Genomic DNA, 14,657 nt, shown 5'->3' with positions numbered 1-14,657 from the left:
CCAGATGTAGGTCCCCTCACTTTCTTCTATTAAGTCTCAAGGATGTGTGGTCATATTCTGAGAGTTTTGCCTCAGGCCAACAGAAGGGTGGGTCCCAAGCCCAGTCAAAGGAAAGTGAGGGCTCTGAGTGACCAGAAAGGGGACTATCCACCCCAGAACAGAGTAAACAGTCCCTGACACCACACCACTGTCAAACTCAGTACCTTGGGTTGTGCCAGCTTCACCCTGAGAGCTGTCTCACTTTTCTCCTTCAAGTTCTTTCACATTTGAAAGAAAAATCACAAGAAAATGTCATTCTAATGCCATTTTATTTAATTCAGAATCACAAAATACGCTGAAAGGTGTTCCATTTTGTATTACACAATAGCAAAACTCTGACTTTTGAACTGGATAGTACAAATACATGTATGGTCAATGTCATTCAGAAACTGAAGTACATAAAACCTTCTATGAAGAGGAACAACATTTGAAAAATTCTACAGAAAACAAGGAAAAATTTCTAAATCACCACAGGAACCCAAAGATGCTACAGTACTTATTCCCCCCAAATAGCCCTGGGCCTTACTACCTAGAATGTTGACTGCCCTCTTCTCAACACAGAGTAAAGAATTGGCCTCACATCATGTCTAGCATGAGAAGCTGCCAGACAGGGGCCTGAAAGGTTCCTGGGTGCAAGTTGGCTCAAACCTCCTCTTCCTCATTACTCATAGACTCTTCAGACAGGTATAAAACAGAACTGAGATCCCTTCTATAATCCCTCTGAAAAGTCTCTCGGACTTTCAACCTGGTTGTCTCAGCATAAGCTCTGGGGCCCCAGAGGAACTGGTACCGTGCAGGATCACTGTTGGGCACCTGCTGGTACTCCAGGTACTGTTCCTGCACCCAAACTTTGGTGATGAGCTCCCTGGGCTCCCCATAGATCCAATGCTCCCTCCCGTCACGCACACCCATCACATTCAGAGCTTCCCAGATTATCTCCTCGGGGGCACAGTCGCCCTCTGCAAGGATCAATCTCAGGAGCATGACCAGGAGGCCAGTGTTGGGCATGGACTTCCCATTTGACACCATCCCATCATATGTGAGCCCCAGAGTGGTGACCAGGACATAGGTTTGGGTGCTAGGGTTCACTTCCTTCACATCAATACCAAAGAGGAGCTGCATAAAATCAGAGGCTAGGCTAAAGATCTCAGGGAAGTGATCCTGATGCTCTTTGATGACCCTACTCAGCATTTCTGCCTTAGTAGTTGGCTGCTTTGCATGATACTTCAGGAGTAGAAACTCCACCAAGTCACTCATCTTCATATATAGGACATCCTGCAGTGATAACTCAGAATCTTCAGCATCCTCTCTGCTGCTTGCCTCCTGTTCATTTTGGTTGCTGAAGCCCTCGTCTTCAGATTGGCTCCATGCAGGGGCCGCCATGGCAGGAGCACAGAGTCAGGAATTGGAGGGCTCTGGGAAGACTTGGTGTCTCAGCAGCACACACCTGCTCTAAGCTGTGTAGGAACAAGGCAGAGAGGGACAAAGAAAAGAGGCAGACACAATCAAGTCCTCCTCATCCCCAAATAGCTGCACCTGTGACAGGTTTTGGATACGTGAGTATCCTCAGCTGAAAAACATACCCTTGGCAACTCTGAGAATGAAGAATTTTAGAGCTACTCTATAAGAATGCTCTCAGGTCTCAGGGGTCTCTCCTGCTGGGCAGCCTGTCTCCTAATTTCCTGAAGGTGGAAATAAAAAACTGGCACAGCCAGAGATTCTGGGTCTGATAGTGGGGTAGGGTGCTATAAAATATCTTCCTTTCTGGGGGGTGAGGATCCTTCTGTGCCCACTCAGGGTCTGCTTCCCCCACCCCATGCCCCACTGGCCTGAGACCAAACTCCTGCAATAAGAACACGCATCCTTAAGTGAATGGTTCCCATATTTTGTAGCACCTGTCCAGGGGCTTATAGTAGTCATCAAAGGACAACAATGTGTGGCCATAATCTATGGGTTCCACGTGTCTTAGTGTGAAGGGTCTCCTCATTCCTCACCATGACCCATGCCAAGACCTGGGTTCCTTCCTTAGCTCGCCTGAGTCCAGGCCATTAGACCAAGGATGTGTCCTCCCTGGGTCCTTGGATCTGAAAATGGGGAGGGGCTCAACCTGATAGCCATGCCAAGGGTTTTCAGAGCTGACAATAGGGTCAGGCCAGATTTCTTTAGGGTCCTCCCACTTGGTTCTGGAGATTGGGCTACACTCCCTCCACCATTAGGGACCTCACCTTGACTCTTGGCAGGACGTAGGACTCTGCTCTCAGTTGAACATGAGTATTTCCTCAAATGACCTGATGTCGTCCTCTCAGACCAAGGTCCTCACCTCCCTAAGAGTCTGCAAGGCAAAGTGATGCAGCTTCATATCTGTGTCCCCAATCACCCATACCCCCTGCCAACATAACAAAAGGCTGGCAGCAGAGACAGGGCTCTCTGTCCTGGCTGGGTTCCCCAGTGCCCCCATAGGTGATTCACTTTTACCCCTGCCAGGAACTGCCCCTTCTCCCAGGCTTCCCACCTGGAACACTTGATCTCTCCCATCAAGACCTCACCTCCTCGATGATTCCCCACTTTCCTGCCCATGATAGAAAGAAGCATGTCAATTAGGGCCAATGTGATTCTTTCAGGTCTGAGAACAGGGGCCACCTGGACTTTGTGTCATCCTTTCTTTTCTGCGAAGACAGTGCACAATCGAGTTTCACAAAGGGTCAGCACATTGTCACCTGGGAGATCATGAGACACTTCCCTCCCTTGACCTCACATTTCTCTCAGACCCAGGTCCTCACATACCCAAGATCCCTCATCCCAAACACTGTGGCAGTAGTAAGAGGTTGCCACATCCAGGCATCCCTGACAGGGTCCTCCTGGATATGAGAACATAGCAAGCTGGACACTTTGTGGTAACTTCTCTTTTATGGTCAGTGAACCTTCATACCTTCCACCCTCCCTGCTGGTCCTTTTCTAGAGCTATGGCAGATACTGGGAATCCTTTCTCTACTGACCAGATGTGGCCACCTCTACTGATTTGAAGTTGATGCTCACAAAAAGGACTCATTTCCCTCAATAGTGAGGGTGCATCACCTGTGGGATTTTAAGGATGAAAAGGATGACAGGGGCAGACTTTATTGAGCCCCCTCTGTCTGTTATGGGAATTCCCTCAATGAACTTAAGGTATAAAATATTACTCCTGGCAGGGCCTAGATCTATCCCTTTCCCTAACCAGAGAATGCATCCTGAAGGCCAAGGCCACCCTGCTGACCTGAAGCTACACTCCTTAATCCAAGGCTTATACCTCCAGAGGACACCCACACGGCCCAGGAAGAGGACAGGAAATATCCAAGTTCAGACACTGGGTCCATCTCTGCTTTGAGGTCCTGGATCATCAGTCCTTCCTCAGGATCTTCACCTTGACACTCTGTAGAACCTGGCACACTCTAGCCCACTGCACAGCTGCTCCTTATATACATTTCTCAGTCTCTCCCTGACCAGAATGTGAAAGTCAGCAGATTCCTCTTGTGATCAATACCTCTAAAGGTCTTACAGGGATTAGAGAAGAGTTTACATCAGTCCACCAAACCATGGGATTCTCAGGGCTCCCGGCAGGGGGCTGAAATGATTCCATTGGATGTTTAGCCCTCCCTCTCCTCCTTACCTTTCTTCCAGGCAAAGTCTGGGCCCATGCCCCTGCAAACCTCCAGTTACTCCTTTCTGATTTTATCCTCGACTCCCAAGTTATGTAAGAAGGTGGAGGCTGGTGGTTTCCAGGAAATATTACTCAGCCAGATAACCTGGCCGCCTGGACCCATGTTGTGGACAGCTGAGGCAAAACCAGATTCTGTGGGGGGGGGCCCCAATACTCCCTCAGGGTCTTCAGGACTAGGCTCCTTCCCTCTATGGACCAGTAGTCAACTTTCAGACTTGGTCCTCACCTCTCTTGACTTCCTGGGCTTAAGTCACTGAACATTATTCCTGGAAAGCATTGGTAGCACCTACCATGGCTAAGAGCAAGAATGAGCATTTGGGAAGCTCTATGTTGGGAGTTCCTGGGTGTCCTCAGTCCTCTCTCCTGGTCCTCATCTTGACTCTGGCAGGCACTGGGTCCTCCCTCTGCATACCTGAGGCCCTGTTCTTTACACTGAAACCCACAGTCTCACTGACCCGGACGTGAAGCCATGAAATGCCACTTGGCTCTGGGCAGCAACTCTGCCCTCCCCTCTGTGGACCTGCACTTTTATCAAGTTCTAAGTCTAGCTCAAACCTGCTTCAGAAGTCACGGGACACCGCACATGGTCATTCCTCCTGGAGCATCCCATGGCTGATAGAAGGGGAGGACTTTTATGGGGTCCCCTACATTGTGGGGACCAGGGTCACCTCATTGCTCCCTCAAACGACCTGTGGCTCTGCTTCTGACAGCGAACCCCTGAGTCTCTCAGACCTAGATGAAGAAGTTACCCCACCCTCTAGTCACGCCAACCTCTCTTCCTCCTAGGACTGACTATTCTCAGGTACAGGGACGCCTACTTCACCTCAGGGTCCTCAACTTGACAGAAGCAGGACCTGGGGTGACCCTTCTTTTGCCTGAAGCCCCGTTCTTGTATCAAAGACCCGTATCTCTCAGTCCGAATATAGAACTAACAAAGGACAGTGTGTGAGGTCACCCTTCCCCCATTCTGGAAGGCCTGCTCGATCGGCACTGTTCTGAGGTCCAGGGCCCCCAATCTCCATAAGTGTCCTCAACTCTTCATCAGCAGGACCTGGGGTGCCCCCTCTTCTGCCTGAAGCCCTATTCCTCCTACCAAACCCCCAGTGTCTCTCAGACCGAATGCAGAACTTACAAAGTATAATGTATGATGTCACCCTCCACCACACGGGAGGCCTGCCCATGGACACTGTTCTGGGGTCCAGGGCCCCCAATCTCCCACGGGGTCCCCACACTGACTCTGGGCAGGTCCCGGACACCCTCTGCCGACCTGACACTCAGCCATGACACGGAGCCCCCGAGTGTCTCCACCCGGAAGAGGCAGAAGTCAGTCCTCGCAGCTGGTGGTCACCCCGCACCTTGGAGCTCCCGGGACTGACTGCTCTGGGGCCCGGAGTCACCTTGTCTCCCCCCAGGGACAGACGGCCCTCACCATGAGGCCTGCAGGCCCTGGGCCTCCCTCTGTGAACCAGAGCCCGGACCCCACACGGAGGCCTCAACCCCGACACCCGAAGGGCGGTCCGTGGGCCTCAGTGCCCAGGGCTCCCGGCTGGGGCTGAACTAGACCACGGGGCCCTCTGTGGGGTCCTCACCCGGGCACCAGGCAGAGTCTGGTTCCCGCCGACCTGAGAGCGCTCCCCTCAGCTTGTTCCCTCCGCCGGCCCGAAGCCGGCTTATCAAGATGGCGCTCAGCTCCCTGGATTCGCAGGTGGACGTCACCATGAGGCCTGCAGACCCTGGGCTCTCCCTCTGTGAACCGCAGCCCGGACCCCACACAGAGGCCTCAACCCCGACACCGAAGGGCGGTCCGTGGGCCTCAGTGCCCAGGGCTCCCGGCAGGGGCTGAACTAGACCCCAGGGCTCTCCGTGGGGTCCTCACCCGGCTCCAGGCAGAGTCTGGGCCCCGCCGACCTGAGAGCGCTACCCTCACCGCTTGTCCTTGAGAGCCCCCCACGACCTCCAGTTCTATGAGGAGGCAGGCGAAGGGTGAGGAAATCCTGCTCAGACACCAACACCACCACCCCGGGGTCTCTCTGGGTCCCAGAGCCTCAGTAGTCCCTCAGGGTCATACCTGGGCTCCGTCCCTCTAGCGACCGGAAGCCAGCCTCCCAGACATGGCGCTCGCTCTCCTCGCTCAGACTTCTGGGGCGGAAGTCAGTGGGCAGACTTCCGGAAGAGCGTTCTGGGGTCCCCAGACCTGAGAACAGGGGCAGAGATCAGGTCTAGAGGCCTGGGAGTGGTGACTCTGTTCCCCTCCGGCATCTGACAACACCAGGGCCCCTGGCCTCTGCAGACCCGAGTCTGTCTCCCTCAGACCTTGCCCGACTCCCCCAGATTCCCAGGCATATGGAGGCATGTGCTCAGCCTGACAGCCCCACCCAGGGCCCGTAGAGCTGACAGGAGCACCAGGAGGTGGGTTCTGTAGTGCCCTCTGTTCTGAAGCCCGACGACCCCAAAATCCTCAATCAGGAGGGGCTCACACTTGCAGAGATCACTGCCATACCAGGACCAATGCTGGAGGGGGCACTACTGCGCCCAGGATGTGGCAGGAGCAGAGAAGAAGGATTATTATGAGTGAGGATTAAAAGTGAAATCACCTCCATTGGACAAGGAAAATGTAGACACACAACCACAATGCCACAACACTTCCCCAAATCCCTGCTGCTGCTCAGGATCTTCAATAGTAGCTAACCTTTAGAACCCACAGTTTCCACAGTGTCAACTAAGCTGGTGAAGAAGCCCCATGAGACCCTTTAATCTTCTTTGCTCTCCACCCCTTCGAACAGGGATAGTAAGAACCTGGGATCCTTGCTATTGGCCCTGAGCTAATATTTCAGGGCTTTCAACTTGCTAGTTTCAGCGTGAGCCCTGGGACCCCTCAGGATCTCTTACGGTGCAGGATCATTTTTTAACTGGGTAGTACAAATACAGGTTTGATCAATGTCATTCACACACTTAGATGCTGAAGCTTGTGAAGCCTTCTATGAAAAGAAACAACATTTGAAAAATTCCCATACAAAACAAGGATAAATTTCAAAATCATCACAGGTACCCAAAGATGCTACAGCCAATCCCCACCCGTCCCTCCTAACTTGCCCTGAGCCTCACAACCTAGAATGTGGACTGCCCTCCTCTCAAATGTAAAGTGAAGAATTAGCCTCACATCATGCCCAGCTCGAGAAGCAGCAGACATGGACCTGAAACGTGCCCGGGTGCAACTTGGCTCAGGACCCCTCTTCCTCACCACTCATAGCCTCTTCAGACAGGGATGGGATAGAACTACCCTGTTTCCCCGAAAATACGACAGTGTCTTATATTAATTTTTGCTCCCAAAGGTGCGCTAGGTCTTATTTTCAGTGGATGTCTCATTTTTCTATGAAGAAGAATAAGGAACACATTTATTGTTAAATGAAAATAAAGGAAATTTATTGCCTGTATACGGTACGGTAGTACAGTAGTTGTCAACACAAACCAGACAAACTGAATCCTACAGTTTCAAAAATTTACTCATTTATTCAATGACAATCATGTCACCATCTTCTGGAACATCATCATAACAATCCAATTCCTGAATTTCCTGGTGAATTTCTTTGACTTCATTTCTTTCAGAATCAGTGGACCAAATCTCTCATGTTTAGCAGTAGCACTGTCTTTAAATGAGTACTTCTTGTCAAGGTAGCCTGCTCACAGTGCATTTGCAATGCAACTGTCAGTGATTTTCTCCCATGAATTCTTCACCCAAGTCACAACTTCTTGAAGTTCAGGTTTCACAAAGTTTCCACGCTGATTTCTCTCCATTCTATTTTCAATGTAGTCATTAATGTCCATGTGCAAATTTTCTTTGAATGGCTTGTTTATTGCAATATCAAGAGTCTGGAGATAGGCCATCATTCCTGCGGGAATCATTATCTGATCTATTTTTCTTTTGTGAAGAAATGTCTTCATGTCTTTAGCGCAGTGAGTGCTGGCTGCATCCCAGACTAGCAGACCTCTTTGGCTCCCTCGCATAAAAAGTGGCAGCATTAAATCAACCTACTTCCTTATAACTGCTTGTGTGGCCCAGGCTATTTCAGTTTCAAGAACAAAAACGCCCAAAGCACGTTCCATCTTTTCCTTCTTGCCCTTAGAAATGATTATAGGTGGGATTTTAGTGCCATCCAGACAAATTGCCAAAATACAGGAAACACGTGCACTTTCGTAAGCAGTAGAGGGAATGTACACTAAGGAAGCACCCCACTGTTCAATTGTTGTTTGATATAATTGGCCCATAAACACTGCAGTTTCATCCATAGCAATCATGTTGGAAAGATTGAATTTAGATAAGTCAGCATCACCAATAAAGGACTTGAATGCAAGTGCTCGCTTAATAAATTGAGTATCTTCCAACCTAAACAATTTTGTACCAGTAGATCTTCTTAAAGACAGTTCACTTCGCTGAAGGAAATTATCCAGCCAGGGGAAACTTGTGGTTTCCCAAGACCACATGAGGCCCACGGATGTCTAGGGAGATGGAGTTCTCCTGCTCCTCCTTGCCGCAGCTTTATGCAGGCTTGGTCTTAAATGTAGTGAACACTCTGGAGACTTACTGGCAACCCTAGTGAGCAGCCAGGGCAAGTGTACCATCACCACCCACATTGCGCACAGGGACTGGGAAGACGTCCTCAGGCAGGAGCTGCTGCTGGAGGGCTGGGGTGGAACCCAAGCATGTTCAGTCCCTGCTCTGGGAAGGGAGAAGTATGGCTGAGGAGTGATCCTAGGCAAGACGTGACACCCTGAGCGCAGCTCACACCCCTCCAAGAGTACCCCCAGGACCTTGCTCAGGAGTTTGGGGTTGTTTTCTTTTGAACCTGTGGTGGTGGGCTGTGGCTTCTGTAAGCAGCACACCTTCAAAGGGGCAGCAAGGGGCCCAGGCTGGGGTTCTGTGGGCAGAGTTTCTATGCCCTGGGTCAAACCTTCTGTCCACACTGGTTCTCAGTTCAATGGGTGACCTGAGGGGCAGGGGAAGGTCCAAGTCTTCATGTGCTGTTGTCCATGTTCACACATGTGTGTTTATACATGTACACACACACATGTTTGTTTATGTGTGAAAGACCAGGGGAGGCTGCACAGCACACAGAGAATGTCAGGTGGCCTCCAGACTCAGGCTGTCTGCTGATCTCACACAGTTGCCCCACCTCCACTGCCCATGGCATCCTGGGCCCTTTCGCTCATTCCTCAGTGGTTGAGGTCCCACAACAGCTCCTTTCACCTGGGGAAGAGCTTGGGACCTGAATGCCAGTGGGTTCCCCGGAGCAGTCAGGGCTCCTCTGACCTGTGTATGCTGCCCACAGCAGTCAGGCTGGGACCTGCCCTTTATTGGACCAGGCTTTGTCCTCTTCTTTTCCCTCTCTTCCCTTGCCTCACCCAGAATTCCCTGAACAGCATTTGACACATCGGAAGTTCTCAGAGGGAACCAGCTCACTCCGTGCCCTTTGGTGAAATAACCTTTGCTCTGGAGGGAATTACTTTAAAGAACCCTTTCCTTTGGTTGATGGAAGGAAAAACATCTCAGTGCTTCTCTCATGGTGCATGGGGCTCCCTGACATTGGGGCAACTCTGCAGTGCCCCAAAAACGTGGCTCCTGAGGAAGATGTGGAACTGGAACACCAGGCTGTCCTGACCAACCTGAAGCAGAAGTACCCGACTGCACTTTCAAACACCATGTGGTTACTGAAGCTCATACCCAGGAAAGGGGAAAGGCTATCTTCCAGGTAGGGATCCCACAGCACCTGATCCCCTAGGGGCAGGAAGACTCCACAGGAAGGTTACTGAGAATCCAGATGAATCATCACCATCAAAGGGCCATCATGCCACAGATGGGGAACTGTATTGGCGCTGCCATGGAGAGCACTACCCACCATCTGCTGTTCACGTAAAGAGATTTCTGTGCCCAGATGTAGGCGACTGTCCTCGTGAGATGCCTTTCTGTGTTCATTGCCTGTCTCAAGCACTGTGTCTGACTTTAGGGAAATGGGGAAACTGCCAGGACATATCTTGGTGCTATCACTCTTTTTGGTCCTGCTCATTCCTGGGTTTTATAGAGAAAAAAACTGTTTTAGCAGAACTGATTATTGTTTGGGACTCCCATCTCTTTTTTCTGGTCAAACTCACAGAACACTTCAGCAGCACCCAGGGATCCTTGTGGGAGGTCTAGGAGTGGGCACTGAATGATTGCCGGAGGGTGACCAGCCAAGGCATGGCTTCATTCTCGGTGGAAGGGACATCAGACTTTAAAAGAAAGCACTTGTCTCTCCTGGCAAGTGACTGGTCTGCTCTAAGTGTCCCTTGGCTCACGAGGGCTTGTGTTACACATGTCACATAGCTACCTCGGGACCCAAGGACAGATCTGAAATACAGCTCTGATGGAAAAGTGATGGGTAGAGTTTTTTGTTTTCCATGTGGGCACTCTTTAATTTATTTGTGTCCCTTCTAGCAGGGTCACTAATGGTTGTTAGCTGTGAGGACGATGGGCTTTCTCCTGGCATTTATCTGGAACGGCCAGACTGGCTCTTTCGTACACCACTTAGCACATGGGTGGCCGGGGTTCTTGGTGGGCCTCTCTGCAAGGTGCCTGGAACTTGGGCTAGACACACTCAGATGCTGATCAGAAACTTCCTGGCATCATAGGGGGACCTGTGAGCAAAGACCCTCCTTTTTCAGGATGCATGACTAATGTAAGGTGATTCCCCCAAGGTCAGGAGCCAGGCAGTTCTGTCTCCTGTTCAATAGGCAAGGCTCAGGGTACCAGGTCTTCCTGGGCTTGCCTCAGGATGCCCAAGCCAGATCCTTGGCTGAGTGGGTGAATTTGAAAGAGGACAACCTGGATGCACGTCTTTCTGGGGCCAGGATTTCTAGCCTCCTCAGGCTCATCTAATGGGGTATGTGGCACAGAAACAGAAGAACATGGACTCACAATTCTTATTGGATTGTTTATTTTGTGGAATTAACAAAATGGAACATTGCCTTTAATAAAGCTGAAATGGATTCATGGTTACAAAGCCTGTGATACTATGGGCCGGCATTGTTTTTGAGTGAACACTTGTTATCCAAGGAGCCCTCGTGGTCCTCCTTGGACTGGTGAGAGTCCTGAGATGGAGCCACGTCTAAAAGGCCAGATATAAGAGTAGAAGAGCATATGTTGTATAAAGACATCACCGAACCTTGTGACGGTTCATTTGGGGGGTTGGGGGACAGATCCCCTGTGCCATCGGTTCCGGCAGTAGCCATGGGCACAAACATGAAATTACCAGAAGTGTCCTCCCCACTTGAACCACTGGCTGCAATAGGACACTGGACCTCCCTGGCACTGCTCAGGTGCTGAGGAGCGGAGAACTCGAATGCCTGGGTGGCACTGGATCCCCATTCATTCTTATCTGTCTCCTGAGCCTTTTGTTCGGCTTCTTTTTTGCTGTCCTCCTGGTGTAGTCTTGGAGAGCGTCTTGTGGGGGCCATCTTCTTCTTTCTCTTTGCAGGGGTGGCACTGGTCCCTGGACAAACTCGAGCCACTTGATTGACTTTTGCGTTAATGTTTTGGAGGAGCCAAGGCTTGTCTCTCTGGAAATTTCTGTTTTGGTAGATCTGAAACAAAATTAATTAATTTAGTCATTTGTGGAGAAAAGATATCTATTTGACATTAACTGGCCTCTCAGAGTCTTTACTCATCCCTACAGATTATCTCTAAGGGGGTTATAGTTTCAAATAAAAATCTATAGTTTCTCATTTTTTGATAAATACTGTATCATGTGAAAAAAGTTTAGGCCCTGAAATGAAGCCTTTTCAGTATATCATTCTTCTGGGTCCACTGGGAAGATGTTTGAGTAACAGGGAACATGGGAAATGGGAGGACTTTCTACTTTACCATTATCTTATTCCTTGGAGAGCAAACTGAAGAATCATCAGGGCGTATTTTGCTAAAACCATGGAGGTTCATCAAGTGGATGAAACTCTTCAGGCTGTTCGATTCAAAGATTTGCTCCTCGCCCCTTCGACAGAGAATCTCCCTCTGGAAAAGGTTTTCCTTGACGATCACGGTGTCTCCATCTTCATTCCAGCGCACAGACTGGAAGGCATCATCCTCCACTATCCTCCAAAGCTTTCTTGGAAAGGACAGTCCATAAAGAATGTTGTTTCCTTCCTCGTTGTCGGCGCTTTGGTTTGGGGCTTGTGGTTGAGGGTTGTATTGTGGGCTTGGATCTTGGCTCTCTTCTTGGCTACCGTGCCTCTCCAAAGCCTCTCTGGGACCCACATGGGGGCCTAGGGATGTATCATATTGGACCAGTATTGGTGGCTGCCCATCCTCTGATGGGGCCAGCCTGGATTCCTGCATCTCATTGGTACTCTGACTAGCCGTGTTGATGCTCTACATCAACAAGCATTTGGTACCCTAGATCCTATCACTTCAAAAGTGGGATCAGAAATGCCTGTGGTTACAGCAGCGATGCTCTATATATACTGTCCTCAAAATTCTAGTCTCGGTTGTGGGGCAACCAGCTGCTTAAGTCATGTGATGTCACAAAAGTGACTTATGGCTGCTCTGCAGAGTGAGCCCTGTCCAAGTGTGGGGGAGTGAACACCTTTAGAGCCCCCATCTACTGTCTTTTCAAATAGTACAAAATATAGTGGTCAGGTTAATAGAAAATGTGCTCATCTGATTCCAGAAAAATTGTTTAGTCTTGCTAGTTCACTGGATGTGTTGAGAGGTCACAATCCTATCTCTACTCCCATCTCTACAGAGAGAAGGGGGGATGGTTAGTGGACTCTTTGTTGTTCAAGGTCCAGGCCCTCATTAGTTCTAACTTGGGCAACCTCCAATACTGCCTGGGTCAGATGGGCCCCTGGGGGACTGTTCCACCCAGATAATGGTGGTTCGCCTAGTCTCAGTAGGTAGCCCCCCTCTTCAGTACACCCCTCACAAGCTTTTTGATTTGGTCTCTTCCAGCTGTGTCTACTGGTTAGTAGATCCTGCTCAGATGAGCCCAAAAGAGTCCAATTTTCTTAGCTCTGGGTCGAGTTGTCCCTATAATAGGGCTGTGCTACAGCACAGGTGGGAATGTTCCACTCCTCAACCTCAGTGCTACCCAAAGCACCTGAGAGAAGACGTTAAACACGGTTTTGCAGTGGGAATGGACAGCCGCAGCCTCTGATGTCATATGGAGCCCCCTCTTGAGCTTGACTTGCCCCCAAATCTCTCCACTCACAGGTCACAATGGCATTGGCTTTAGTTTCTATGTCTTCCACATAGGAACTCTTCTTACTCCTCAAGATGACTTCACTTTGGGACACCTGCATTTGTCTTCTCAAATCACCTTCCCCACACCCTCAGATTCAGTCTCCCTTGAGGCCTCCCCTATGCCCCATTTCTGTTCTTCAGTGAAGTGGGTGGGCTTTGGCTCTGCCAGATTTCCGGCTTCCCACTTCCAAATTGAATCTTCTCAGGTTCTTCCCCTTTTCATTAGTGATTTGTGGTCAGGCACATACCCAGCTCTTGGGAAATGAAGCATTCTGCTGACTCACTCTCATGCCAGCCCTGTTCTACTTGCCAGAAGCCCATGTGTTCCTCTCCTGCCATAGCCCTGAAGATGGGTATATTGAATCATTTTGTTTGCTCTTGGGTTAGATCCTTTTCAAAAACCAAAAACCCTACTCTACACAGATTCACTACCAAGTTAAATTCTAACTTGTTTAGCTAGCTGTGACTGAAGGAAGCTGATATGAAAATAATCATAAATATGTAGTTGAACATAGATAAGAGCTTGGGTGTGGAATGGCACAAAAGCAAAATTCAAGTCATCTTCACTACAGAGGAGAGGACACTATGGTGATTTTTGTGATCCATGTTCTGTAGTTGTTGTGGACAAGTTTGGTCTTAATAAGCACTCTGTATAGGGAGATAGAGTGGTATCATGAATGGGCACCACCTGCGTGGGTTCTAGGTTTTTGTCTCAGCCCTGCCACTAAGTGGCCTCATTTTTACCCTATTTAAAATGAGTGGGGTCAAGGCTTTGTTGCTAAAAGTTGAGTGCAAAGGCATTTAGGAAGAAAATTCCCCAAGGTGCCCCTCACCCTAATAAGTGCATCCTTAATGGAGCCCCTGGGTTTAGACTCAGGCTCAGTCCATGGTGTTTGTGCTTCTAAACAGGTTTACAAAGCATTCATTCAAGAATCTGTCTATTCTTGGAGGACATGCCCCAGAGGCTAAGAATGGGCATCTTTACAGCCAGGGGTTGGGGGGCGGGGGAGGCTCCTAGTGTCTCTGGTAAAACAGCCAGCTCCATTCTGTTGCCTGCCTACCAAAGTATTGTTTCTTAAGGGAGTGCTTTAAAGGCTGAAAAGGAGTGTTCCTTGTGGCCTTTGCTAGCTCATGACTCTGAGGGTTACTTATTTAATGGAATTTGCCCATTTCATGGCAGGGAAATTGGAGAGAAGGCTCTGGAAACCACAGTCTGGCATCTCATGAAGAACAGGTGTTTACTTGGTATTATTTAGGCACTCAATGCTAGTGTCCCACTGATTCTGTAGGATCATTAGCTAATATTATTTTATCCAAAATCCACTGAACTTCCACTGTGGTGAAGAATATATGACATTGAGTTCATCTTCTCCTCTGAAGACGAAATATTCACACTGCTGACTTCAGTGGAGTTGATGAAAGGCAGTATGAAAATGGCATTCCTCTGTTAAGCCTCCTCAGTCCCAGAAATTTAACCGTGGGCCCAAAGCCACCATTCAGACAGTGTTTATTAGGCACCATGCTCTCCAGAACTGCAAAGGCCCCTGAGATAACCCACGTGTGTTGCTGCCTTATGAACAGAGCCCCCAGAGTTAGGTGGCTGCAATCCATGCAGCACAGCTCACTGGACTTCCTGGACAGCCACCTCCGAGGGAA

General features: G+C 49.6%; 2 protein-coding genes across 2 annotated transcripts; both read right to left on the bottom strand.

The window, feature by feature from the left end:
- Nucleotides 1–681: 681 nt before the first annotated feature.
- Nucleotides 682–1,422, bottom strand: LOC311615392 (melanoma-associated antigen 10-like; the record flags this gene model as incomplete). The annotated part of the gene is made up of 1 exon (XM_084870829.1): nucleotides 682–1,422. One exon carries the CDS (start codon nucleotides 1,420–1,422, stop codon nucleotides 682–684), a length of 741 nt encoding a protein of 246 aa, XP_084726955.1.
- Nucleotides 1,423–10,780: 9,358 nt separating this feature from the next.
- On the bottom strand, nucleotides 10,781–12,098 carry LOC311615391 (heat shock transcription factor, X-linked member 3-like; the record flags this gene model as incomplete). Its single annotated transcript, XM_084870828.1, has 2 exons — nucleotides 10,781–11,350; nucleotides 11,631–12,098. 2 exons carry the CDS (start codon nucleotides 12,096–12,098, stop codon nucleotides 10,781–10,783), a joined length of 1,038 nt encoding a protein of 345 aa, XP_084726954.1.
- Nucleotides 12,099–14,657: the final 2,559 nt, after the last annotated feature.

This window comes from Pipistrellus hanaki (genome assembly GCF_964339955.1).
Source record: "Pipistrellus hanaki genome assembly, chromosome: X".
Lineage (NCBI taxonomy): Eukaryota > Metazoa > Chordata > Mammalia > Chiroptera > Vespertilionidae > Pipistrellus > Pipistrellus hanaki.
The sequence above is the reverse complement of the archived record's forward strand: the minus strand, read 5'-3'. Positions and strand labels throughout refer to the sequence as shown.